Source organism: Coenobita brevimanus, chromosome 94 (genome assembly GCF_032717465.1).
Source record: "Coenobita brevimanus isolate Jiangsu-jjx chromosome 94, ASM3271746v2, whole genome shotgun sequence".
Taxonomy (NCBI): Eukaryota; Metazoa; Arthropoda; class Malacostraca; order Decapoda; family Coenobitidae; genus Coenobita; species Coenobita brevimanus.
The window spans coordinates 24,304,406-24,330,075 of NC_137047.1; the positions used below are offsets into that span (position 1 = coordinate 24,304,406).

Sequence of the window (25,670 nt, forward strand, 5' to 3'; positions counted from 1 at the left end):
GTCGGCTTGTAGCCGCTCCACATACCAGCTGAAGGAGTCAGCCTGTAGTCGCTCCTGCCTTCATCAGACGGCAGGTAGCCGCTTCAAAGGTGTCCTGAGGTGCGCTGGTAACCATTCCCCCTCTCAGGCCACAGTCAGTAGCCGGGTCTTGGCGCCCTATGGTCGTGCCCCTGGGAAGCCATGGCCAGTAGCCGGGTCCCACAGCCGGAAGCAGCCGAGAGCAGCCCCACCGTCCCAGTGTGAGTCGAGTGTCCTGACCCCCGATGCAGAGGACGTAGGAGAGTACTGGAGAGGCCCTATAGCCTCCCCCGGCCTATGCTCCCTACGACTGGCCCTGGAGAAGACCCATCTGACGGACCCTGACGTAGACCGGTGCCGCAGCCACTCCCTGACGGCCCCACCTGGCTCTGGGGCCCACAGCCCTCGGGGACTCAAGGCCCTCCCCAGAACACCCGGGTGGGACCTCCCTACACCCCAACGGTGGAGGACCTCTACCTCCAGCCGAGACCTGAATGAGAGGTTCAGGGAATTGTTCGGCCCCAGTCCTGAGGGCCATACTCCTGTTCCTAGCCCGGAAAGCACGGGCCCCTTCGCCACCTGCAGCCTCGGACGAGAGAAGACGCTCCTCTGTGTAGTACCGTGCCCTCTCGGCACGACCTCCCCTGGCGGTGCCCCTGTCCCGGCAGAACTGTCGCCTGCGTGTCTCCCTGCCGCACCTGCCACCCAGTGACTTATGAGACAGTGATTGCGCCCTTAGTGTAGTGTAACAGTGACAAGGCGATAAAGTGCATTCTTATTACCAGACCAAGTGTTTACATGAAAGTGGGACAATGGTCTAATATACAACAGGGTGGAACAGTGAATAACCCATGCAGAATCTAAGTGATAGTGAATAAGACCCATGTGCAACACCCCTCATATGGTAATAAGAGAAATACCCAAGCCGTGGAGTTTGTATTAATAATTTACCAAAAGTCCCTTGCTCTCAGAAAAGAATACATCGAACACACTATTAATAACCTCCACCTCATACTACCATAAATACAATTAGACCCCAGTGCCTTGCCCCCTCCCCTAGTGAGCCTCATCCCTAACTCCTCCACGCGCACAGAAACCTCAGACTGAGCTTGTATCAATAATTAACCAAAAGTCCCTTGCTCTCAGAAAATAGAAAGTTGAACGTGCTATCACTACCCTCCGCGATGGTTTTCCAAAGTCCGCTGGCCTCGCGTGTCCCATCCCTCCTTGCGCTCGTCCTCGTCCTCGAGAACAACCATCACCTCATCCAAGAACTTCCGGCGGTATAGGCGCTTTGTTGCCAGGATCACTCCTTGGTCCATTGGTTGGATGAGAGCAGTCATATTAAGTGACAGAAACATGCACCTAATCCGGCCATTCTCAGCCACCAAGTCCTTGTCGCACGGGTGGGCAGGTGCATTGTTGAGGAGAAGGAGGGCCTTTACCTGGTCACGCGGGATTCCCAGTGTCTTCGTCTGGTAATTGATGACCTCCTTGACGAAGTGGCGGTGGAACCAGTCTTTGAAGATCTGGGCTGTAAACCATGCCTTCAAAGAATGGTACCAGATGACAGGAAGGACATCCATCACCCCATGAAGACACCGAGGCTGCTTTGCATGGCCAACAATTACGGGCTTAAGCCGGTGCATGCCGTTAGCATTGGCACAACACAAAGCAGATATCCATTCCTTGGAGAGCTTGCGGCCAGGTACACGCTTCTCTGTCTCCTCGGTTAGAGTGTTCGTTGGCAAAGAGCGATAGAATAAACCAGTTTCATCAGCATTGTAGACTTGACCGAGAGTGAGGCCCTCCTTGTCGATCAAGCCCTTCACCTTGTGCCAAAACTCGTCAACTCCATCCTCGTTAGCGCCCAAAGCTTCGCCATGAGCTTTACGGTTGGTAAGGCCATGCCGTAACTTGAACACGAAGAGCCAACCCTCGGATGCCTTGAAGTCTAGGGCGTCGTGAAGCCTTGAGAACTTCTCAGCAGCAGCCTTCAGCTCCGTTCCACGTACCATCACATCAGCAGCACGTTGCTGTCGATACCAAATCGACATGGAGCGGTCGATTTCAACAAACTTGGGAGTAAACATCACCTTCCTCTCCATGTTGCATTTGCTTCTCGACGAGAAGTCAGCCGTGTACTGCATGAGTTTGTCTCGGGATCTCTTGATATTGAACAAAGTAGATCGGGCCAGGCTGAACTCGTGGAGGATGCGGGAAGAAGACCACCCCGCATCTACTTTCTCCAAAATCTCCCGTTTCTTCTTCAGAGTCAACACCACTCTCTTCCTCTTCTCAGGCAGCGGGGCCATCATCACACACACTAATAAGAGGCCTGAGAGCAGCAGGAGTGCCTGCAGCAGGTAAGGAACCACCTCAAAAGCGAGCACGTGGGCAGCCATGACGACGAGTGTGCACTCGCAGCGAGAGACAGGCGGAAAGTGGGGAGGATGCAGCGGCGCTCTATCGGACGTCGGAGGAATGACGCGCTACAACAAAGCTGTCCCGCGCCGCGTGCAGCAAGTTCAAATTACGGGCGGGAAAAATTCTTTTTTTGTTTTTTCGAATTTTTTGCGGTTTTCAGACCATTTTGGGAATGTTGGATCCCAGGACGATTATGTCCGGTTAGTGGGGATGTTCGGATATTGGGCGTTCGGATATTAGAGGGAATACTTATATATATATATATATATATATATATATATATATATATATATATATATACAGAGGACTCGCACAGTACAGGAGTGGATGGGCAGTCCACGGCCTAGCGCACTGTGATTTCGCGTACTGTGAATACATCTTATGAGAAAAATAACATATTGACAGGACCCCCTTAAACCTTCATATTTTTTTAAACCTTAGAGACATAATAAAGAGAAAATTTTTAATACATATGCTACAGATATGGCTAAAATAACAAAATTGTGGTCAGTCACTTTAAAAACTGTAGACGACAGGCCTGATGGACTTAAATAGCAGGGGTTCTGAGCACGGCAACACACATAGAGTCCCCCTGCCACACCGGCCGCCGCACCACTCACCGCACCAACATTTTCCTCCTCATAACTAGACTCCTCTTGAGCACCTTCCCCACGAGCCTCTAACTCAATCACTTCAGCCAAAAATCCCACAAAGTCCATTGTTGACACAACTGACAATACATCCTCTTCTTCCTCTACAGGTACTGGATCAGACGATGTAGCTGGTTCCTCACTTTCACTTTCTTGAGACTGCAGTGTGTAACTTGTTATGAGCGTCTGCTTCCTCCTGTTAATTTCTCGCCTGTGCCTGTCCATGCAGAGGGAAGGCTTTGTCAATATTAACGAGAACCTCCTCCATTCTTTGCTGGCAGATTTCCTGTGTCTTCAGTTCTTCTTTGAGCTTATCCACTCCTGCAAGGATCTTGCTTATCCTTGACACAGACAGTTCTGTGCTACCCTCCATCACATTAGGCTCCTCTACTTGACTCTGCTTGGCCTCAGGCTCAACGTCAGCTTCATCTATCTGATGCAACACTTCCTGGGGAGGCTGTTCCTCGGTAGCTGTGTGTGCCTCTCGTATGTCTGCCAATGTTACATCCTCGAAACCTGGTACAACTTGTGCTGCTGATGCTGGGTGCATCGTGTGGGGGGAGGGTCGCATAGTCTGGGAAATACAGTAGCAGTTTGGGCCACTCCTTGCCTCTGCCTTGGGTATTGTGAGCTAAACTCACACATTCAAAGTTTTATGGTTATGATTCTGGTCACTTGTGTACTATGTAATTTGCGCACTGTGATCACAAGTACTGTGTGAGCCCACTGTGTGTATATATATATATATATTTGGCCATGTGGAGAGGATGGAGGGTGAGAGACTGACGAAGAGAGTGTATGTGAGTGAGGTGGAGGGGGGAAGAGGGAGGGGGAGGCCGAGGATGAGATGGAAGGATGGGGTGGAGAGGTATATGAGAGAGGGGGGTGTGAGTTGGGAGCAGGGCAGTGAAATGGCAGGGGACAGGGCGACTTGGAGGCGATTCGTTTGTGGCCACCCCAAACGGGATTGAGGCGTCTGGCAATAGATAGATAGATAGATAGATTGATATATATATATATATATATATATATATATATATATATATATATATATCAATCTGGTTTGGAACAAAGGTTTTGGAAGTGCTAAGGGACAGGTGAGAATAAAGTAATTTAATTTTGAGAGAAATTGGTTGAAGGTCAAGATCACAGGGCAAAGTCAAATATTTGGCCCTTAATCAACTGTTGGGTAAAGGTACTGCACTCTCTGAGTGCTTCTTCTTGCTCTCCTTATCACCCTGTCCTGGCCGAGATTCAATCTCAGGCCCTCGCGCTTCATAGGCGTGCACGTTACCACTGAGCTAAAGAGAAGATCCCCGCTTTGCCTCTATGCAACATGGGCTTTTATAGACCCCGTTACATCACTCTTTTCTCCCCTTGGTGTTTAATTTGGTCAGTTTTGAACACATGGTAGCGTAGCATCAGAGGCCACCCAATTGGGGATGCTGCGGACCACACCAGACAGCTCATGCCCAGGATGTAAGGACTAGGACGCTGTCAGCTAACCAACATCATTGTCCTCAATGCCTCGCCTCACATCCCACCACTGCCAGCAATGTAATAACCGAACTGAAACTTAACAAATCAATTGCACTGTCCTGGCTGAGATTCGATCTCAGGCCCTCGTGCTTCATGAGCGCGCACGTTACCGCTGAGCCAAAGAGAGGATCCCTGCTTTGCCTCTAAGCAACGTGGGCTTTTATAGACCCCATTACACTAGCACATAAACCCATTTCTGGGTGTATCCTCTAGGAGTCATCCTCCCAGACAACTATTTTTCCCCATGGACGTACTTTCACTCAGTGAGCTCATTTTCCTTCACGGGACCAATTTTTCCCTTAAATGTATTTCCTTCATGACATATATCGACCATGGATCTGTTTTCCTCCACAGACCTATTTTCTCCCAAAGATCTATTTCTCCTGTGAAGCTGTAACTCCCAAAGATCTATTTGTCCCATGGACTTTTTTTTTTTTTTTTACCTCCAGGACCTATATTCCCATGTGTGTTCTCTCATGATATTATTATCCCCATTGGCCTATTATCTCCCATGGGCCTATTTTACCAATGCACCTACTTTTCCCCAGGGACCTAGTTTTTCCCCATGAGGAAACACCTATTCTCTAAATGGACTTTTTTTCAAAATGACCTATTTCCTCAATAGGCCTTTTTTCACCCACTGATCCTATGATTCCACTTGTGCCCATTTCCCCCAAGCACATATTCCCCCATGAATCTATTTTTCCACATGGATCGAATTTCAACCATGGACCTACAGTATTTTCCTTCATCCATCCACTCACCCACCCACAAACTCATAATATATGAGTACTTTCCCAATACTCACTCACCCAGTGTTGTAAGCCTGTTTCCTACTGTGTCCTCTGGCAAGTCACACATCCACAAACCCACCCATTAACAAATCCTTTCTTTCCATCAACAAAGCCCCTTCCCCCACCAAACATTCACCCCACCATGCCTGTACATCCACCCACCCACCCTGGCCACTCATTCACCCACCTCATCCTGTCTGCTCACCCCTATTCTGCTCAAACCACCTTCCTCACCCACCACACCTGTCCACCCATTTATCTCATGTACCCAGTCCACCAAACCTACCTACCCAACCTATGGAACTCCCCCATCCCATCTACTCTACCCACCCCACCTGTCCATTCACCCCCCCACCCCCTTACCATTATCTTATCCCTACCCAACCAGCCACCAAGCTTGAGCCACTAGCAGGATGACTTGTAAGTTCACACACACACACACACACACACACACACACACACACACACACACACATCCAAAGTTAGTCATAGATTCAGTAGATATAAACAAATCTATAGTAATCACTGATATAGAAGAGGAAGAAGTAAAAAACAAGATCACAAGAGACAAAAAGGAGATGGCAAATGTAATGAGCTTACTGAAAGAAGTATCAGAGGAAATCTGTAGTAAAGACATAGAGGAACACAAAAGATTAGGGAAATATGAGAAAAACAAGACAAGACCTCTAAAGGTGACTTTCCAGAGTGTAAACACTGTGGAAGAGATACTAAAAAATGCAAAGAATCTTATGGAAAAAGAGGAGTTCAAAAATGTATGGATAAAAAGATGCCTAACACAAGAGGAACTGGAATTACTGAAAGAGAAAAGGGAGGAAGCAAAAACAAAAAATGAGGGAAGATCAGAAAAGGAGAAGAAATTTTTTTACAAAGTAATAGGATTGCATGTATGAAAGTGGTACACAAACAGGATGGAATAAAAAGGAGGAAGGTAGTAGAACCATGTCATGACAAGTATATAAACAAGATGATAAAGTTGATGTACTCAAATGTGGATGGAATGGTATCTAAATTACTAGAGATGAATGATTATGTCAGAGAAAATGAACCACAAATAATATGCCTAACTGAAACAAAATTAACACCAAGGATATCCAATGACATACTAAACTTAGAGGAATACAATATATGGAGAAGAGACAGAAATTTAAAAAAAGGAGGAGGAATTATAATGCTAACTAAGAAAAATCTAAACGTCAATGAAATAAAACTAGATATACCATCACAAGTAGAACTGATTGCAGTAGAGATCAACACATCTGAAGGTAAAGTAATTGTAGCCAATTTGTACATGCCACCCAGATCAAACACGTGGGAAAGAGATGAATATGAGGACCTGGCAGAGAGTACAATTCAGAGTTTAAGATCATTACTACATAAAATGGAAGAGAAATCGGAAAGAATTATACTAACTGGAGATTTTAATACAAATATAAATTGGAATACTCTAGATATAATTAGCCAAGAAAGCTGTTGGACCAAAAGCTCCTGGATCTCGTGCAAGAGGTTTTCCTAACGCAACATGTGAGGGAAACCACCAGAAAAAGAGGACTCGATGTACCTTCAGTGCTAGATCTAATATTTACTAGGCAAGAAAGTGATATTGACAGTTCAATATATCACCCTCCACTCGGCAAAAGCGATCATGCAGTACTAAATTACAACTTCAGGATAGCATATGACATAGTTAACAGCAATAAAAGTTACAAAAAGAGCCTAAACTATAAAAAGGGAAATTATCAAGACCTAAAGAAGTATTTCTTAGAAGTTCATTGGGAAAATGAGCTTAGAGGACAAGATTTAAATGCTGTATATACAAAAATTTTGTGAATTTTATGAAATAGGAGTCCAGAAGTACATCCCACAGCACAAAGAAGCAGATAAGAAAATACAGAAATGGTTCAATACAGAATGTAAAAAATCAAAAGAAAGAAGAGATTTGTTGTGGAATAGATACAGAAGACACAATAGTGAAAGGGCGTATAATAATTACAAACAGGCAAGAAACGATTATACAAGAATAAGGAGGGAAGCCCAAAAACAGTTTGAGGAGGAAATAATAAATAAAAGTAGTGATCAACCAAAGCTGTTTTACAGCTACATCAGAAGCAAAACCAAAGTAAAAGATATAATACAATCCATTACGGACGAGGGAATCACTTATACACAAGAGAAAGATATTTGTGAAGCACTAAATAAGAATTTCAAATTAGTTTTTACAGAAGAAAAAAATTTTGAGAGGGACTATGTGGAACACGCATGTCCACACATACTACCAGATATACAAATAGCAGAAAAAGTAATACAGGAGGAGTTAAGTAAATTAGACAGAGGAAAAGCAAGTGGTCCCAATGAAATTTTATGTTGGGTACTACGACAATGTGCAAAGGAGTTAAGTAAACCATTATTTTTAATTTTCAAGAAATCCTTGAGTCAAGGTAAACTACCTGATATTTAGAAGAAAGCAAATATTGTCCCCTTATTCAAGAAAGGAAATAGACAAAATCCACTCAACTACTGATCAGTATCACTGACCAGTGTTGCAAGCAAGGTATTAGAAAAGCTTATAAGAAAAGCTTGGGTAAATCATCTAGAAGAACACAGTATGATAACAGAAAGACAGTTTGGTTTCAGAAAAGGAAAATCATGTGTTACTAATCTGTTGAGCTACTATGACAGAGTAACAAACACAATACAGGAAAGAGAAGGATGGGTGGACAGTCTCTATTTAGATTTCAAGAAAGCTTTTGACACAGTACCACACCAAAGACTTTAATGGAAACTGTACCATCAAGGAGGAATTCGAGGCAAACTGTTTTGTTGGATGCAAGATTTTCTCATAAAAAGAGAAATGAGAACAGTACTAAGAGGAAACCACTCATCATGGAAAGAAGTGACTAGTGGAGTGCCACAGGGTTCAGTGCTGGCACCAATCATGTTTTTAGTGTATATAAATGATATAAACAGTAACACTGGAAATGAGAGCTATCTGAATATGTTTGCAGATGATGCAAAAATACAAAGGAGAATTACTAACACAGACTCCTGTAAAGAGCTACAAGAAGAATTAAATAAACTTCATGAATGGAGTAATACATGGCAAATGGAATTCAATGTGGACATGTGTCATGTAATCAAGTTTGGTAAAAGTGGAAAAAGACCTGATTGGGATTATAAGTTAGGAAATAAAACCCTATACACATCAGAAAGAGAGAAGGACCCAGGTGTGATTATCAATAATAGACTATCTCCGGCTGACCACATCAGCGAGAAGGTACAGAACATGTATACACTGCTTGCAAATATGAGAATAGCATTCACATACATAAATGAAGACATGCTAAGAAGGATAATAACATCATTCATTAGACCAACCCTGGAATATGCATCAGTAGTCTGGAGCCCTCATCTTAAAAAACACATAGACAAGATTGAAAAAGTTCAAAGGGCCGCTACAAGATGGATACCAAGCTTAAAGGACCTAAGCTACGAAGAAAGACTAAATAAACTGAATCTGCCAACACTACAGGAGAGAAGAAAAAGAGGTGACATGATAATGCTATATAAATGCATATCAGGGAAGGAGAAGATAGACATAAATGATTACTTAACATATGGAGAAGCATCAGCAAGAGGACACTGCAAAAAACTGCATAAGAAGAGAGGTGATAAAAACGTAAGGAAATTCAGCTTCCCAAACAGAGCAATTGATCAATGGAATGCACTACCGAATGAAATAGTGTGTGCCAAAACAATTCACAAATTTAAGGATATGTTCGATAAATATGGTTTAAGACACGGGACAGTACGAGCTTGACTCATTCCTGTAAAGATACAATTAGGTAAGAACAATTAGGTAAGAACACACACACACACACACACACACACACACACACACACACACACACACACTGAAGGAATGCAGAAAACAACTGGCGGATAAGATTCACAGCTTAATTGTGTGTTCTCTGGAAGAGGGGAAAGTGCCTCAAGAATGGAAGAGGGCAAATGTGGTACCAATTTATAAGGGAGGAAACAGGGAAGAACCCATAAATTATAGACCAGTGTCCCTAACCAGCATGGTTGCAAAATTGTGCAAAAGAATTCTGATAGATAAATGGATAAAATATCTGGAAGAAATGAATATTTTGGCTGATAGTCAGTTTGGATTTAGAAGTGAAAGGTCATGTATGTCCAACTTGTTGAGTTTTTACTCAAGAGCAATTGATGTGCTACAGGAGAGAGATGGTTGGGTGGATTGTGTGTATTTAGATTTGGAGAAGGCCTTCGACAAGGTACCCTATAAGAGACTAATGTGGAAACTAGAGCATATAGGAGGACTGAAGGGGAAGCTCCTGGAATGGATGAGACTTTTTGAGAGACTGACAAATGAGGACAGTAATAAAGGATAGGATGTCTGGATGGAGGGAAGTAACAAGTGGAGTCCCCCAAGGCTCGGTGTTGGCACCAGTAATGTTCCTGATTTACGTAAATGATATGGTAGATAGAGTGAACAGTTATGCAAGTCTGTTTGCTGATGATGCAAAGATCATGAGGAAGGTAGAGGTTGAGAAGGATTGTAAAATGCTGCAGGGGGATCTGGATAGGATACACGATTGGAGCCGGATGTGGGAAATGAAATTCAATGCAAAGAAATGTAAAATATTAGAAATGGGTAAAAGTACCAAGAGGCCATCTTTGAATTATTTAATGGGTAATGAACCAATCATAAAAGCGTGAGAAGAGAAAGATTTGGGCGTGCTGGTCCAGGATAGTTTGTCACCTGAAAAACAAATTAACAAGGCAGTTAGAGAGACGTATAAACTCCTGACTAATATAAGAGTAGCTTTTCATTATATGGATGAGGAGATAATGAAAAAATTGATAGTGGCCATGATTCACTGCAGGTTAGAATATGCAGCAGTAGTGTGGTCCCCACACAAAAAGAAAGATATAAACAAGATTGAGAGAATACAAAGAACAGCAACGAAGATGGTCCCCAGTCTGGCAGATCTGTCGTATAGAGAGAGGCTGGAAAAGCTGGATTTGCCTTCCTTAGAAGAAAGGAGAAGGAGAGGCGACATGATTGCAGTGTTCAGGACCATGATGGGAGTAGATAAAATTGACAAAGAAGATTTGTTTTTATGGGATAAGAGAGTAACAAGAGGACACAGGATGAAACTGAGGAAGCCAAGATGCTTGAAGGATATCAGGAAATATAGTTTTCCTTACAGATGTATAGATCTGTGGAATGACCTGGACAAAGAGATCGTCCAGTCTAAAAATTTAAATGAGTTTAAAGCTAAATTTGACTTATTGAGAAACAGAGACGGGACCCCACGAGCGTAGCTCATTTCCTGTATATCACAATTAGGTAAATACACACACACACACACACACACACACACACACACACACACACACACACACATGCACGCACGCATGCACTCACGCACGCGCACACACACACACACACCAGTCTAAAAACTTAAACGAGTTTAAAGTTAAATTCGACTTATTGAGAAACAGCGACGGAAACCCACGAGCATAGTACATTCCGTGTATATCACAATTAGGTATATTCTTAAATATTTGGAACAACTTAGACAAAGAGGTGGTGCATGAGAAAAACATTCATGTGTGTAAAGGTAGACTTGATAAATGTGGATATGGAGATAGGACAACACGAGCATTGCTCAATTCCTGTATACTACAAATAGGTAAATACAAATAGGTAAATACACACACCTGGAAATTAAGCAAAGAGGCGGGGATGGAAAATATTATAATAAGAAAAGATCTGAATGAAGAAGAAAGAGAAGTTTTAAAATCATTAAAGGAAGAAGTAAAGGAAAAAAATGATAAGAGGACAGAGGAAGAACGTAATACTTTTTTTTGGAGAGTATTGGATATGAAAGTAAGGAAATGGTATTTAAGGAAATAGAAGTGAAGGAAACTAGGGGGGATGGTTGTGAAAGATCAGAAGTTGAGGAAGTGGTACGGACAGAGAGTAGGAGAAAAGAGGGTATTAAAAACGTCAAAAATAATTTGAAGGTGATATATACTAATGTTGATGGTTTCATATCGACAAGGATCGAAATTAATGATTTCTTGAGAGAACATGAACCTGATGTCATGTGCTTTGTAGAGACCAAATCAAGAGAAGATATTGATGTTCATTTGGGAGATGGTAAATACAAACTGTGGAGAAAAGACAGAAAAGAAAAAAAGGGAGGAGGAGTGATGATAGCAGTGAAGAACAACATACTGTGGAAATGGGAGAAGGCAGGGCTGAAGTGATATATATGAAATTAGAAACTGGAGAGAATGTTAAGAGAGATATGGCAGTAGTGTATGTTCCCCCTAAGACGAGAGCATGGAAGGATGACGAATACCATGAGATGTTGTCAGATATGGCTAGCTACTTGCAAAAAATAATTGAGAAAAGCAATTATATAATTTTGGTGGGTGACTTTAATTGTAAAGAGGTGAACTGGGAGGAATGGTACTCGGGAGGCGGCGAGGATTCGTGGGGCACTATGTTATTAAATATAATAATGAATAATGTGATGACGCAATGGGTCAAAGAAGAGACACGGTTTCGAGGTGAGGACACACCAGCAAGGTTAGATTTACTGTTCACCAAAGAACCCGATGTAATAGAATCATTGGAATATCTCTGTCCTTTGGGAAAAAGTGATCATGTGGTCATTGAGTTCCAGATGTTAATAGGAAACATCGAGCCAAGAGACGAGCTTCATAGACAGGGAAGATACAACTTTGGCAAAGCAAATTTTACAGGATTGAGAAACTTTTTTGAAAATGCGGATTGGAGAAAATTCAGAGAAACAAGAGAGATACAGAGGAAGTGGGATATCTTTCTAGACCTTTATAATTTGGGAGTGGAAAAATTTGTACCAAGAGTAAGAGGGAAAGAAAACAGGAAAAAGGAGTGGTTTAACAGAAGGTGTATGATAGCAAAAAAAGAGAGAGATAAGGCGTGGAACAATTGGAGAAAGAGAGGTAACGACAGAACAAAGGAAGAATGTAAAAGAACAAGAAATGAATACACAAGAATACGTAGAGAAGAAGAAAGGAATTTTGAAAAAGGTATAATTGACAAATGCAAGGATGAACCCAAACTGTTTTATAGATTTGTTAATGGTAAACTGAAACAAAAGGAAGGAATCACCAAGCTGAAAGTAGAAGGAGAGGTCTTTAAGGATGCGGCAATCGTTTCGTTTCGTTTTCGTTTTTTAAAGGCTCCAACATGCTTGCATGTGTCGGCCTTGGTCACCTAATGGCGGCTCTCCATGCTGCACGATCCATTGCAGCCTCCCTGTTCAGTCCCTTAACCCTAAGGTCACACTTAATGACCTCGTCCCATGTCTTTCTCGGTCTACCCCTCATAACCCCACCCTCAATATTAACACTTCTCACCTTCCTCACCCAACTATCATCCCCCATCCTCTCCACATGTCCAAACCACCTCAATCTACCTCTCCTCATCACAACACCAATACACTCCAGTCCCATCCTACCTCTCAACTCTTCCATTGTAAACCCAGCCCCTCCAGGCCTTGGACGCAGGGACGCACTGCACATCCACCTAATCATTGTCATTTCTGTATGTCTGAGCCGGCGAATGTCTTCCTCCTTCACTGCCCAGGTCTCACTGCCATACAGCATTACACTCCTAACACACGCTGCATACAAAGACCCCTTAGCACGTAGGGAGAGCCCCCTCAATGTCAGGAGAGGCAAGAGCTCCCTGAACTTCTTCCAACCACTTCTCACCCTAGCCACAGAGCTAGCTCCAGCCCCACCTCCAGCACACAACATGTCTCCTAAATAACAAAACTCTTCCACACACTCAAGAGATTCACCAGCAAGTTCAATTCTTTCACGTCTGACGATCTCCACCTGCTCACCCCGGCACGCCGTACACATAAAATCAGCATTATCTCGCAGTCTACCTCTGATACCACTACATCTCTTATGCACCCATTTATCACACACACCGCACAAGATGGAATTACTTCCCACGCCCTTGTGGCAAACTGCACATGGCCACTCTCCCTCGTCTTTGACAGTACCGCCACCAACCCTAGATATCATCACTTTTGTTTTATCTGCATTTACCCTTAAACCCTTTTGCCCCATACCATCTCTCCACTTCCTAAACCTTTCCTCCGCCTCCCTTTCATTCTCTGCAATCAACACCAAATCATCAGCATACAACAACTCCCACGGGAGTCCGTTTCTAAAGTCACGTGAAAGGGCTTCAAGTACCATGATAAACAACATGGGACTCAAGACTGACCCCTGATGCACACCAACATTCACGGAAAACTCATCACTCAAATCTCCATTCACTCTCACCTGGGTGTGAGCACCCACATACATGGCCATAACCACCCTAACCAGCCACTCCTCCAAGCCAAGCTTTCTCATTGCCCACTTCACCACCTCTCTAGGGACTCTGTCAAAGGCCTTTTCCAAATCAACAAGCAGAAATAATGAACAAACGTTTCCAGTCAGTTTTCACTAAAGAAAAGGAGCTTGTGGAAGGGGAGGGAGTGATTAGAAATGTTCCGGTGATGAAAGATATAAAAGTGGAGGTACAGGAAGTGTATAAATTACTGGAAACTCAAGATGTAAGGAAAGCCCCAGGACCTGATGGAATTTCTAATTGGGTACTGAAGGAATGCAGAGAACAACTGGCGGATAAAATTCACAGCTTAATTGTATGCTCACTGGAAGAGGGGAAAGTGCCAAAAGAATGGAAGAGGGCAAATGTGGTACCAATTTACAAGGGAGGAAACAGGGAAGAACCCCTGAATTATAGACCAGTGTCTCTAACCAGCATGGTCGCAAAATTGTGTGAGAGAATCCTGAAAGACAGATGGATAAAATATCTGGAAGAGATGAATATTTTGGCTGAATGTCAGTTTGGATTCAGAAGTGGAAGGTCATGTGTTTCAAACTTGTTGAGCTTTTACTCAAGAGCGATGGATGTGGTACAGGAGAGAGATGGTTGGGTGGATTGTGTGTACTTAGACTTAGAGAAGGCCTTTGACAAGGTACCTCATAAGAGACTAATGTGGAAACTAGAATAAATAGGAGGACTAAAGGGGAAACTTCTTGAATGGATGAGAGACTTTTTGAGAGACAGACAAATGAGGACAGTAATAAAGGAAAAGATGTCTGGATGGAGGGAAGTAACAAGTGGAGTCCCTCAAGGCTCAGTGTTGGCGCCAGTAATGTTCCTGATTTACGTAAATGATATGGCAGATGGAGTGAACAGTTATGCAAGTCTGTTTGCTGATGATGTAAAGATCTTGAGGAAGATAGAGGTTAAGGAGGATTGTAAAATACTGCAGGAGGATTTGGATAGGATACACAATTGGAGCCGGACGTGGGAAATGAAATTTAATGTAAAGAAATGTAAAATATTGGAAATGGGTAAAAGTACCAGGAGACCATCACTGAATTATTTTTTGGGTAATGAATTAATCACAAAAATGAGAGAAGAGAAAGATTTGGGAGTGCTGGTCCAAGATAGTTTGTCACCAGAAAAGCACATTAACAAGATACTTGGAGAGACTTATAAGCTCTTGACTAACATAAGAGTAGCATTTCATTATATGGATGAGGAAATGATGAAAAAATTGATAGTGGCCATGATCCGCCCCAGGTTAGAATATGCAGCGGTAGTGTGGTCCCCACACAAAAAGAAAGATATAAACAAGATTGAGAGAATACAAAGAACAGCAACCAAGATGGTCCCCAGTCTGACAGACCTGTCATACAGAGAGAGGCTGGAAAAACTGGATTTGCCTTCATTAGAGGAAAGGAGAAAGAGGGGAGACATGATTGCGGTGTTCAGGACCATGGTGGGAGTAGATAAAATTGACAAAGAAGATCTGTTTGTATGGGATAAGAAAGCAACAAGAGGACATGGAATGAAATTGAAAAAGTCAAGCTGCTTGAAGGATATCAAGAAATATAGCTTTCCTTACAGAAGTATAGACTTATGGAATAGCCTGGACAAAGAGATCGTCCAGTCTAAAAACATAAACGAGTTTAAAGTTAAATTCGACTTATTGAGAAACAGCGACAGAAACCCACGAGCATAGTACATTCCGTGTATATCACAATCAGGTATATACTTAAATATTTGGAATGACTTAGACAAAGAGGTGGTGCATGAGAAAAACATTCATGTGTGTAAAGGTAGACTTGATAAATGTGGATATGGAGACAGGACAACACGAGCATTGCTCAATTCCTGTATACTACAAATAGGTAAATACAAATAGGTAAATACACACACACACACACACACACACACACAAAGGCACAGCTGCGTTTACAGCATAGATGCCTAGTACCATTACCATCACCTTTGAAACTGTTCTCATAAATTTCATGTGCCAAAACTGCTTTCCTCCACTTTGAGATGATGCTTTCCTCTGCATTTTTTTTATGCAAAGAAGAAGGAACCAAAGGCTAGAAGCCCACAAGATGTTCCATCCAAGATAAAATGAAAGCAAGATAATAGAGAACCAGATTCAAGAGCTGTTCTTTTCAAGATGCCTGGACACATTGTGTTTAAAAGACTGGGGGTCATAGGAAGTAGGAAATACAGACAGAGGGAGATAGCTCCAGAGCCGACCTGTTGTATATATGAAGGATTGGACATAACAGTTAACTTTTGCATTAGAGAGTTGGACAGAAAAGGAATGAAAGTTTGCTGCAGGATGCTATGCACTTGCTGTAGTGATGGAGGGACGCACGCAGACGGTTCAGAGGAGCAGTGACCACTGAAGTAGCAATACAAAAGAGATAAAGACGCAACAGTGTGGTGAAGGGACAGTGGTTGAAGGGAGCCAGTATGACAAAGAGAGTTAATGAGACAAAAAGTCTTTGACCCACCTTGTTGAGAAGAGCTATATGTGGGGAAACTCCCCACACATGAGAGTTGTACTCTACAAAGGGGTGAATAAAACTCCTGTGTAAGAGTAAGGTCAACATCTGTGCTGAGGTAATGAGGGCACAGAGTCGGCCTAGCACACCTAATCTCTCAGATGCAGATTCTACAAGAGAGGTAATATGATCTTTCCAAGATAAATCCCATGAGAATGAAACCCCAAGTATGTACAAAGACGATGCAGGATTGAGTTGGATATTGTTAAAAATTTGAGGATAGGCCAGCGGAAGATTTTGATGGGTCAAAAGATGATGAACTGCATAAATTAATGGCCCCTCTCTTTCCTTTGCCCATTTTTCCTCGTAACATATATACATATATATGTTACTGTAATTGGTGCATCTTTATTTCTGTCTGTCTATATACCTATCTCTCAGCCTTTCTCTCTATCAATTAATAAATTTAACAATCTATTGCCCTGTTCTGCATCCTTCATTCATTTCTGTATCTACTCATTTATGACCCCACTTCCTACAGTATAAAAGAGCACCTCTCATACACTCTGACATCTTATCTCTCCACCATATTCTCAACCTCTTTCCTTCTCTTTCCACCCACATCATCCTCATATGATCTGATCAGGCTCACTATCCATTAATCCTACATGGCTAAACCAATCAGAATGTCTTTTTTTATTTTCCTTATCATTCTCTGTACCAGTCTTCATGAATCCTTTCATTTTTCCATTATGTCATACCATACGCACTTCTGATGCAACTTGTTTCAACCATTCTCATCCTTGATTTATGTCCCACAAGCTTGTGGGACATAAATTATCCAAGCTTCACTACTGTACTGTATGTCTGTGTTGGAACCAATATACAGTAATGCTGTGCTTTCTTCACTCCCATGCTTATATCATATTAATCACTAGTCTCAGCTCCCCTACTACTTCCTTTCTTGTTGCACTTCTTCCTCAATTCATCATCCATACCATCATCATAGCACTGCCTAGTGTCTAATTAACTGTACTCGAACACCAGCACATTATTTTTTCTCTACTATTCTGAGTCAGTTTAGAATACACTGTATCTTAATGCCTTTTTCAAACATCATCACTGACTTCTCTATATTCTCTTTTAAATTACTGTATCTCTTTCACATATCACTTATGTAACTTCCACTCCTCATGTGCTATTGGCACTAAATAATCAGCAAACAGAAATGCAGATACTTTCCACTCATTACTTCCTCTCTTAAGAACCACTTGCTTACCCAGTGTCCATGCTTCCAACTGCCTACCCAGTGTCCATGCTTCCAACTCTCTCATTGCCTATCCACATACACGTTGGGCAACCATGGTGACATTATAGCACAGCTTCAATCTAGCTAGCAACCCAAACCTTACACTTAATGCACCGTTCACTATGACAGCTACTTTTGCTCCTTAAAAATCTGAATACTGTACTTAAGTTCTGAGTAACTTACTTTCCACCCTAAATACTACCAATATCTTTCACAATGCCTGCCAGTCTACTCTATCTTATGCCTTCTCCAAATCCACGAATGCTAAAAATACTCACATGCCCATATTAAAAAACTTCTCTCCTAGATATCATAATGAAATATCACATCAAAATATCACCCTCTGAGTAACTACTATACCAGTTACCTTTCCCACCACATTCAGCAAGCAGACACCTCTCTAATCCTTACATTCTCCCCATCTCCATATTTCTTGCACATGACTATAATTAATTATATCTTTGTTTCACTCCTGAGACACTCCTTTTTATCCAGGATGATCTACACAGTTTCCAGGGTCAGCCTATTACCATACCTTTCCTCTTCACCACATTTTTCTCCACATACCATCCAACCTTTTTAAAATATTCTTTCCCTTCCATTTACCTCTTAATATCTACTAATACATCCCTTCTAATTCATCAGTCTCCTTCAATAACTGTTTTAGGATGAATTTAAGTTTAATTAATGGACAGCATCTTGTTCTGAATGAATAGGAATGAATGTCTGGCCCTTTATTTAAACTCTCAGTGTGATGATACCTTTTTTATTGTAATCTTGCAGCCACCAAATTATTTCATCTGTATTTCATACTGAAAGGGTTAAATACAATTCCCGTACAGTACAATAATGCCTTCTTTTTTAGTTCTCATTGTACCACCAGACAGTACTACTCACATAAAGAATGACCTACCATTGTTTTTTTTTGTTTTTTTATCCCTTTGCAGTGTGAGAATCTGTCTTACATCCATTCCACAACATCCCATTCTCTATACTGCCTGTACAACAACCTTACTCCATCCAGCTTCCTTATAATGTCCTCTCCATTAGTCTTATCCTTCCCATCAAACCCTTATACCCTCTTGTTTATCTTGTTTATTCCAGGACCAGTTCCTCCTAATCAATTCTTTATCAATCTTATGCCCTTTCCATCATTTCCATGCCCTAAAAATAATTCCCTTTAATTACAATATCCTCAGCCAATTTCTGCATCATTCCTGTCTGTCTGTCTTTCTCTCTCCAGTTGCTCACCACCATCTCCACATCATCATCATTTGCAGTCCCTGTAACAGTTATTTCATTTTCTGAATTGCCCCTTTCAACTTTTCATCACTTTCACTCTTTCATTTGTTTTCCATCAACTCCCTTCATCATTCCCATTTCCTTAGTATACTGTACTTGTATCTTTTGCCATCATTCCCTCTCCCCCCATCTTTCTATCACTCCCACTTCCATTTCCCTTTCGTTTCTCACCATCATTCTTACTCCCTCCATTTCTCTATCATTCCCACTTCCTTGATTTGTCCTTCACTTTCCATCATTCACAGTCTCTCCATTTCTCTTTCACTTTCCATCATTCCCATTCCCTCCATCTCTATCACTGTCACTCCCACACACTCCCTGCATCTGCCCTTTACTTTTCCTCAGTATACAGTACAGTATATTAATTTTCTCTCAACCATTCCTGCTCCTTTTGTTACTTCCATTTTCCTCCACTTTTCTCAGAGTCCCTGCCTTGGGTGGACAGCAGCAGGATGAACTGAGACGTGTGAAGCTTCAGCTCTTCCCAGATCGAGACCCCGATGCTCCCATTGACTGGTCACTAGCTTTTGACAAGCACATTTACTATGAATTCTACCAGATGATGCCAACAGCCTGCCTTGAAATTAGTATCCTTGAGATCTGGGGAGACAATGATGCCAAAATTGAAGCTCTCACTGATGAGAGGGTCATTGAGGAGGTCAATACTGCTACTATGAGGTCAGGTCAGGGCATGTTATGTCAGTGAAGATTTTAACTTAGGTAGGTTTAGTCAGATTGGATTAAGTGAAATCAGACTGCCTGCAGGTCAGTCTAGGCTGGATAAAATACTGGAGACTGTAGTTTTAAGCTAAATATGTCTTTAAGTCTAGTTAGATTTGATTAGGTGAAATCAGCCTGCAAGATATTAGTCAAAACTTTATTCCACCTATCCATCATCCAACCCTGTGCTGTACAACTCCATCAGCAGCATTGGGGCCTGGGGCTTGGTGACCCAGTTCAGATGTTTAAGGCAAGAGTTACTAGCTGCTTGCTCATAAGCAGCATTACATAAGCAATAAACATTACCATCCCTCAGACACAGACCCTTATAGGCCACATCTGGTTGGAATGCCTTAACTCACGATACCACCAAGCATTAAAAAAAGTGTACGAAGGCAACAAGCCTAATGCACTACATCAGTACACAGTACAAAGGCCAACCTCTGATCTCCATGTATGGAGCAGAGACCTGTTCCATAAAGGAAACAGGGGGATACTGTTAATTCAAGAATATATATATATGCAAATCAAGTTAGGCAAAAGTAGGCTGGATTTGCACTAACGTCTGTCAAATAACCATTACAAGAATACTTTCACACTTGGACATTTTATGATGGCTAACTTCAGCACAGCAAAATGTCCACCACCCAAAAGATCAGCTTCTGTGTGATCAGATTAACTAAGTGAAGGTTAGCAAATTATACAACTGGATCACATTAGACCACATAAGGTCAGATTATGGCAGGCAAGGATGGGTTATCTTAGAAAAGATCAAGTTAGTTAATGCTAACTGATATAAGATTAGTTTGGGCAAGTCAGCATAGGTGAGGGTGGACAGACAATAAAAGCAAAATGAAGTCTGGTTAAGATGGAGGGAGCTCAGTATGGGTGGTTTGCTTAAGACTGGAGGTGCAGTAAGTCTTTACACAGGCCACTTTTTTATATTCTTAGTTGTTTTGAATTCATGGTACACAAAACTTGCCTGTCAAAGTTCCTCAGCCATCTAAAATGCTGATTTACCATTTTCCCAAAACTTAAAGAATTAATTTTAAGGAGTATGTTGTGATATTTTGGAACATATTCCATCCTTAGGGTACAGTATATAAATACCTGACTGTACTGTACTCATAAGGTCAGTATAGTAAGATGGGTGAGCTAAGGTAGAATGGCCAAGGGCTGATCCAAACTTTGATGAAATTTGGAGGAGAAATTTTATTTGGATGAGTAAAATTACAGATGATATGATTATCACAAATTATGAAGGTTATCAGATATGAAGGTTTTCAGATCCTATAATGCTAGTAAATGCACGTTATCACCTGAGTTCATTCTGCAAGTTCTACTATTGCATTCAAATGAGTGCTTTTTGAAATACAGAAGCATGACTGATATTAGAAATGGTTAAGTGAATCTGTAAGTGACTGACAAAACAACATAAGTTTACACAAATTTGAGCATTGCCATTGCAGTTATAGTCATGAGTGGAGTATGTAGGTTAAGTTTTTCTACATAAATCTCCTCTCCATTTCCTCTCTATATAATTTTTCAACTTGAAATACAGTATTAATTTCCCATTCCACCTTTTCTTCTTTTCATCCTGCATTGCTCATACTTGGGTCCTCTCCCTTCCCCTTGCATTCCTGAACAGTTAAGTCCCACTCCTTTCCACAGTGCTACCTATGCCTATCCGCTGAACTTCACTGAGTTTCTGGGCGGCATCGAGAGAGACAGCTCAGGGTTGATAGTGAGGGCACAGAGCTCTCTGACACAGATCTTCATGGAGATCAACAGGACTGATCTGGAAGTCGGCAGTATGAACAATGATGCAGGCCTGGCAGGCGAGGTATATAAGCACTCAACGATTGATTTCTTGATGTTTGTGGGTATGAAGATGCTGTTAGGTAGGATGGCTGATAGATAGGCTGGGTGATAGGCTGGCTGATAGGTAACCTGACTGGTCAAATGGACAGCAATCTAACTGACAGACTGGCTTATAGGCAAGTTGGTTGGCGGGAACTACTGGAAAGTTGGCTTGCTAGCTCTATTTCATGGGAGAATGTAAAAGCATTCCTTAGTCTTTATCTGTGTGTTTATTAATTTTTATACTAACAGACTGCTGATGTTTCCTGACGTATAGCACATGACAAAATGAAGTACGGGCTATATATTATAGCCTACATATTAACTGGATGAACTGTAACCAAATGTGAGAGGCCAACTACCATCCCCCTTCGCTCACTCACTCACTCACTCACTTACTCTCCCACACACACAAACACATACACACACACACACACACACACACACATATATAACATGCACAGAAAATACACACACATGCACACCACACCCATATACATGCACATGCACACACCCTGCACCCTTCCCTACTTCATCTTAGTCTCCTCCATCCCAACCCCATCCAAACACAAACAGCTACATTACAGGGACTCTTCTTCAGGTGAACCAGGCACTGTATGACTGGGAAGGGGAGTTCATCAGAGTGCTCATGGATGAAACAGGACGACCTCAAGGGCTTGGAGTCTACCTCCAGGCTGAGAGGAGGTGAGCATGGAGAGGAGAGAAAGAAGAAAGTGCAGGTAGATAAAAGAAAGAAAGGTGACACAGGAATAGGTAAGCAGAAGAAAGATGCAAGAAAGTCGATGAATAGTAGTCTAGTGGGTTAATATGCACCATCTGAATGTGTCTCACGAGTTTTTAAATCTGAGAGGACGTTTGAGTTTATTGCGCACATAATGCCGCTCAAACAGTGGAATATCCAGGATTTTTTTTTTTTATATGGTGGGCTTAAAGGGAACTTCCTGGGAGCAACGGAAGGCTGAGATGACCCAAGTGCCAAAAGTGCAATACTTTGCTTCAAAATTAATGGGCTAAGGGGGACTGAGAGGATTTTGTGTGTGTTAAGCCCCCAAGTCGCTCTTGATGCCACCACTGCACTTAAGGATGTGTAACTGGTTACTCAACTTAAATGTCTGGACTGAGAAGTCTAGTGCTGGGCTCATACACTCCTAATGAGGCAAGAGGGGATGGGGAAAGAAAAAAGAGACAGACAATATGAGGTATAACCAGGAATGAGACTGAGGAAGAGGTATTTGGAGGAAGGAGATACAGGCTCAGGCAGATGGAGGGATAAGAAGAGACAGGTGAGAAAGGAAAGAGGGGAAGGAGATAAGGGAGGATGTAAATAAAGAGGAAAAAGAGGAGGTATGTATTTGAGACAGGTCTATCCATCCACCATCCAATCCTTCCTACCCCATTATGAGCCTGGAGCTAGGTTGCTCAGTCCCAGCATTTAAGACAAGAGTCACCAGGTGATCACCCCTGGGTGGCATTATGTATGCAATGAATCCAAACTATTCCTCAATTGAAAATTCTTTATGGGTTATATCTTGCTGAAGTGCTTTAACCCCCTTAACCACCAATAATCCATTAGATGTAAGAAATAAAGATACACGAGGAAGTGGACTGATAATGTAGAGCATGTACAAGAGGAGAAGTAGTACAGGATGCACACACACACAAAAAAAAAAAAAGATGTGAAAAGTGGTTAGTAATGAGAGAGAACACAAGGTATTATTTATCTTGAAACAACTATGGAAGAAAAAGGAGGGTGAAATTTTGACAATACTGTACTTAATGAAAGAAGTTACAGAATACTGATGCCTAAGGAAGAAGAGAAGGATTGGAAGAAGGCAGAGAAAAGATACAGTAAAAGCTCAATTAACTGGAATGCATGGGGATTCTTCCACTCCGGATATGGAATATTCTGGATAATCGAATGTTACTCTTAGAAATTTTCTGGGAGGTCAAACAAATGAAATAGTACCAAACTTGGGACTTTATTTCATAAAGTACATTATTCAGTATTAGCTAGAGTACAGGTAAGATACAGTACAGGTACACTACAATACACAAAAAAAGACAGCAAGAGAAATTGTACAGGACTGAACACAAACCAGCAAACAAAACCAAAAATTATTTAAAGAAAAATTTAGCATATGTTACAGGCCAAAATAATTTTGAAAACTTAGCTGCATACACTACTTTATCCTGTACTGTACAGAACTACTCAAGAATTATAGGGGTACAAGTGGTATCCGGAATATTTTCGACCCCATGCCGGATCGAATTTGTGTTCCAGTTACAGGGATGTGCCGATGCATCGGATGCCGGTTAATCGAGTTTTTACTGTATTAAAATGATAACTGAAGGAAAATATAAATAAAGGGGCACTTCAGGGAAAAGAATAATAGAATGGATAGAAAGATTTTAAAAAGATGGGAAAATTATGGAGGAAAAACAAGAACAAATCACAATTTAAGTGAAATGCACACATCGTATAGAAAGGGTAGAGAGAAATGTAGATGCAGGTAAAATGGAGGAAAATTTAGACCTTATGTGGTAATCTTACTATGTTTTGTTTTCTTTCTCCCGAGTTGTGTTATGTTCATATTCCACCACTGATAACAATAGTCATGAGTTAACAGATTCTGATGCTGATACTGCAGTAAAATACCTGATCTGTCAGCTCTCTCCTGCTACCATCCTTTACCATCATCCCTGTCACTACTCCATCAAAACTATAATCAGTATTGTCATTAATCACCACCATTCCCTCTACCACATAACCACTACCTCTACCATCCCCATTACTATCATTACCACCATTCCTGTCACTACCACAACACCCTCCATACTTGGTGTCACCAATAATGTCATTACAGTACTTCCACCTCCACAACCACCTTCACTGCTGTTACTACCACCATCCTTGTCATCATTAATGCAATCGTCATCCCTACTTACACCATAATCACTCCCATCATTGTCAGTATCTTTGTCACCAGCACTGTTGACACCATCCCCACAATAGGCAATATTATACATGGCACAATAATCTGATGTCATCTGTCAACATCATGTAACCATTAACACAGACACACATCCATCAGATATTTGTTCATCATTCCTTTTTTCCTTCATGTTACTAGGACAGTTACAATCTTCTACTGTGAAGAGAGTTCTTTTGATTCAAAGCTCTCCACCTTATTTGTTGTTTTAGTCTGTCAAAGCTGAAACAGCATAGAACACCTCAATAACTGAGCAGATCTCACTCTAAGAAAATCCATGTGAAAAAGTTTTGAATCAGTAGGAATGGGGGATAGTGTGGCAATGCTTTAAGTCCATCATCCCCATAACTATAGTTCATACACTGAACCTGAAGGAGACTTTTATTGGAACATGGTGGATTGCAGGAGAAGGGCAGTTTTAGCCTGCGGTCCACTGGATTCACAGTCAGACAAGCCTGCAACCACAACAACAATAACAACAATCTCTGGGTGCAGTTCAGCTTTCAAGATGGAGAGATCACAGTTTTAAGCCAAGTTAACTGGACAGAGTGTACTATACAACCATCCTTGTCACCCCCGCTAATAACACCATCACCACTGACAGTTTCTCTGCCACCACTAATGACTGACATCATCTCCACCACATCCATCATTACCATCACTATCACAATTACCACCCTCACCACTGCATCATTCTTACTGTCACAACCTTTTTCCCCACTGAGGTCATGACTACTGCTATCACCACCACAGTTTGTAACATGACCATCAATACCACTGCAACTAGTCTCAATACCACTACCAATTCCGCCACCAGTGTAACCATCACTGCCATCACCATTGTCACTACAATCACCACTGTAACCTCCATCACTTATGCTTGTGCCATTGTGTGTAAACAACTACCAGAACCATGATTACCACTTCCACAACCACACTGTCATTACTGCTTACATCACTGTTTGATCATTACTAGCTCTGATTACCATCTCTGCCATCATCAATACCACCAAAAACTCACAGCTTTCATCCTCAGTCCTACTGCTATACCTTCACCACTGCCACCACCATCTCTCTCATTATTTTTATCATC

General features: G+C 41.7%; 1 protein-coding gene across 1 annotated transcript in view; it reads left to right on the forward strand.

Moving 5' to 3' along the window:
• The window catches only part of LOC145412865 (patched domain-containing protein 3-like), a 136,332-nt gene that overhangs the window by 34,648 nt on the left and 76,014 nt on the right, over window positions 1-25,670 (forward strand). The window contains exons 5-7 of the mRNA XM_080282665.1: window positions 19,410-19,664; window positions 21,378-21,549; window positions 22,168-22,271. Of these exons, the coding sequence (XP_080138791.1) occupies window positions 19,410-19,664; window positions 21,378-21,549; window positions 22,168-22,271 (531 nt within the window). The remainder of the gene's footprint in view (window positions 1-19,409; window positions 19,665-21,377; window positions 21,550-22,167; window positions 22,272-25,670) is intronic.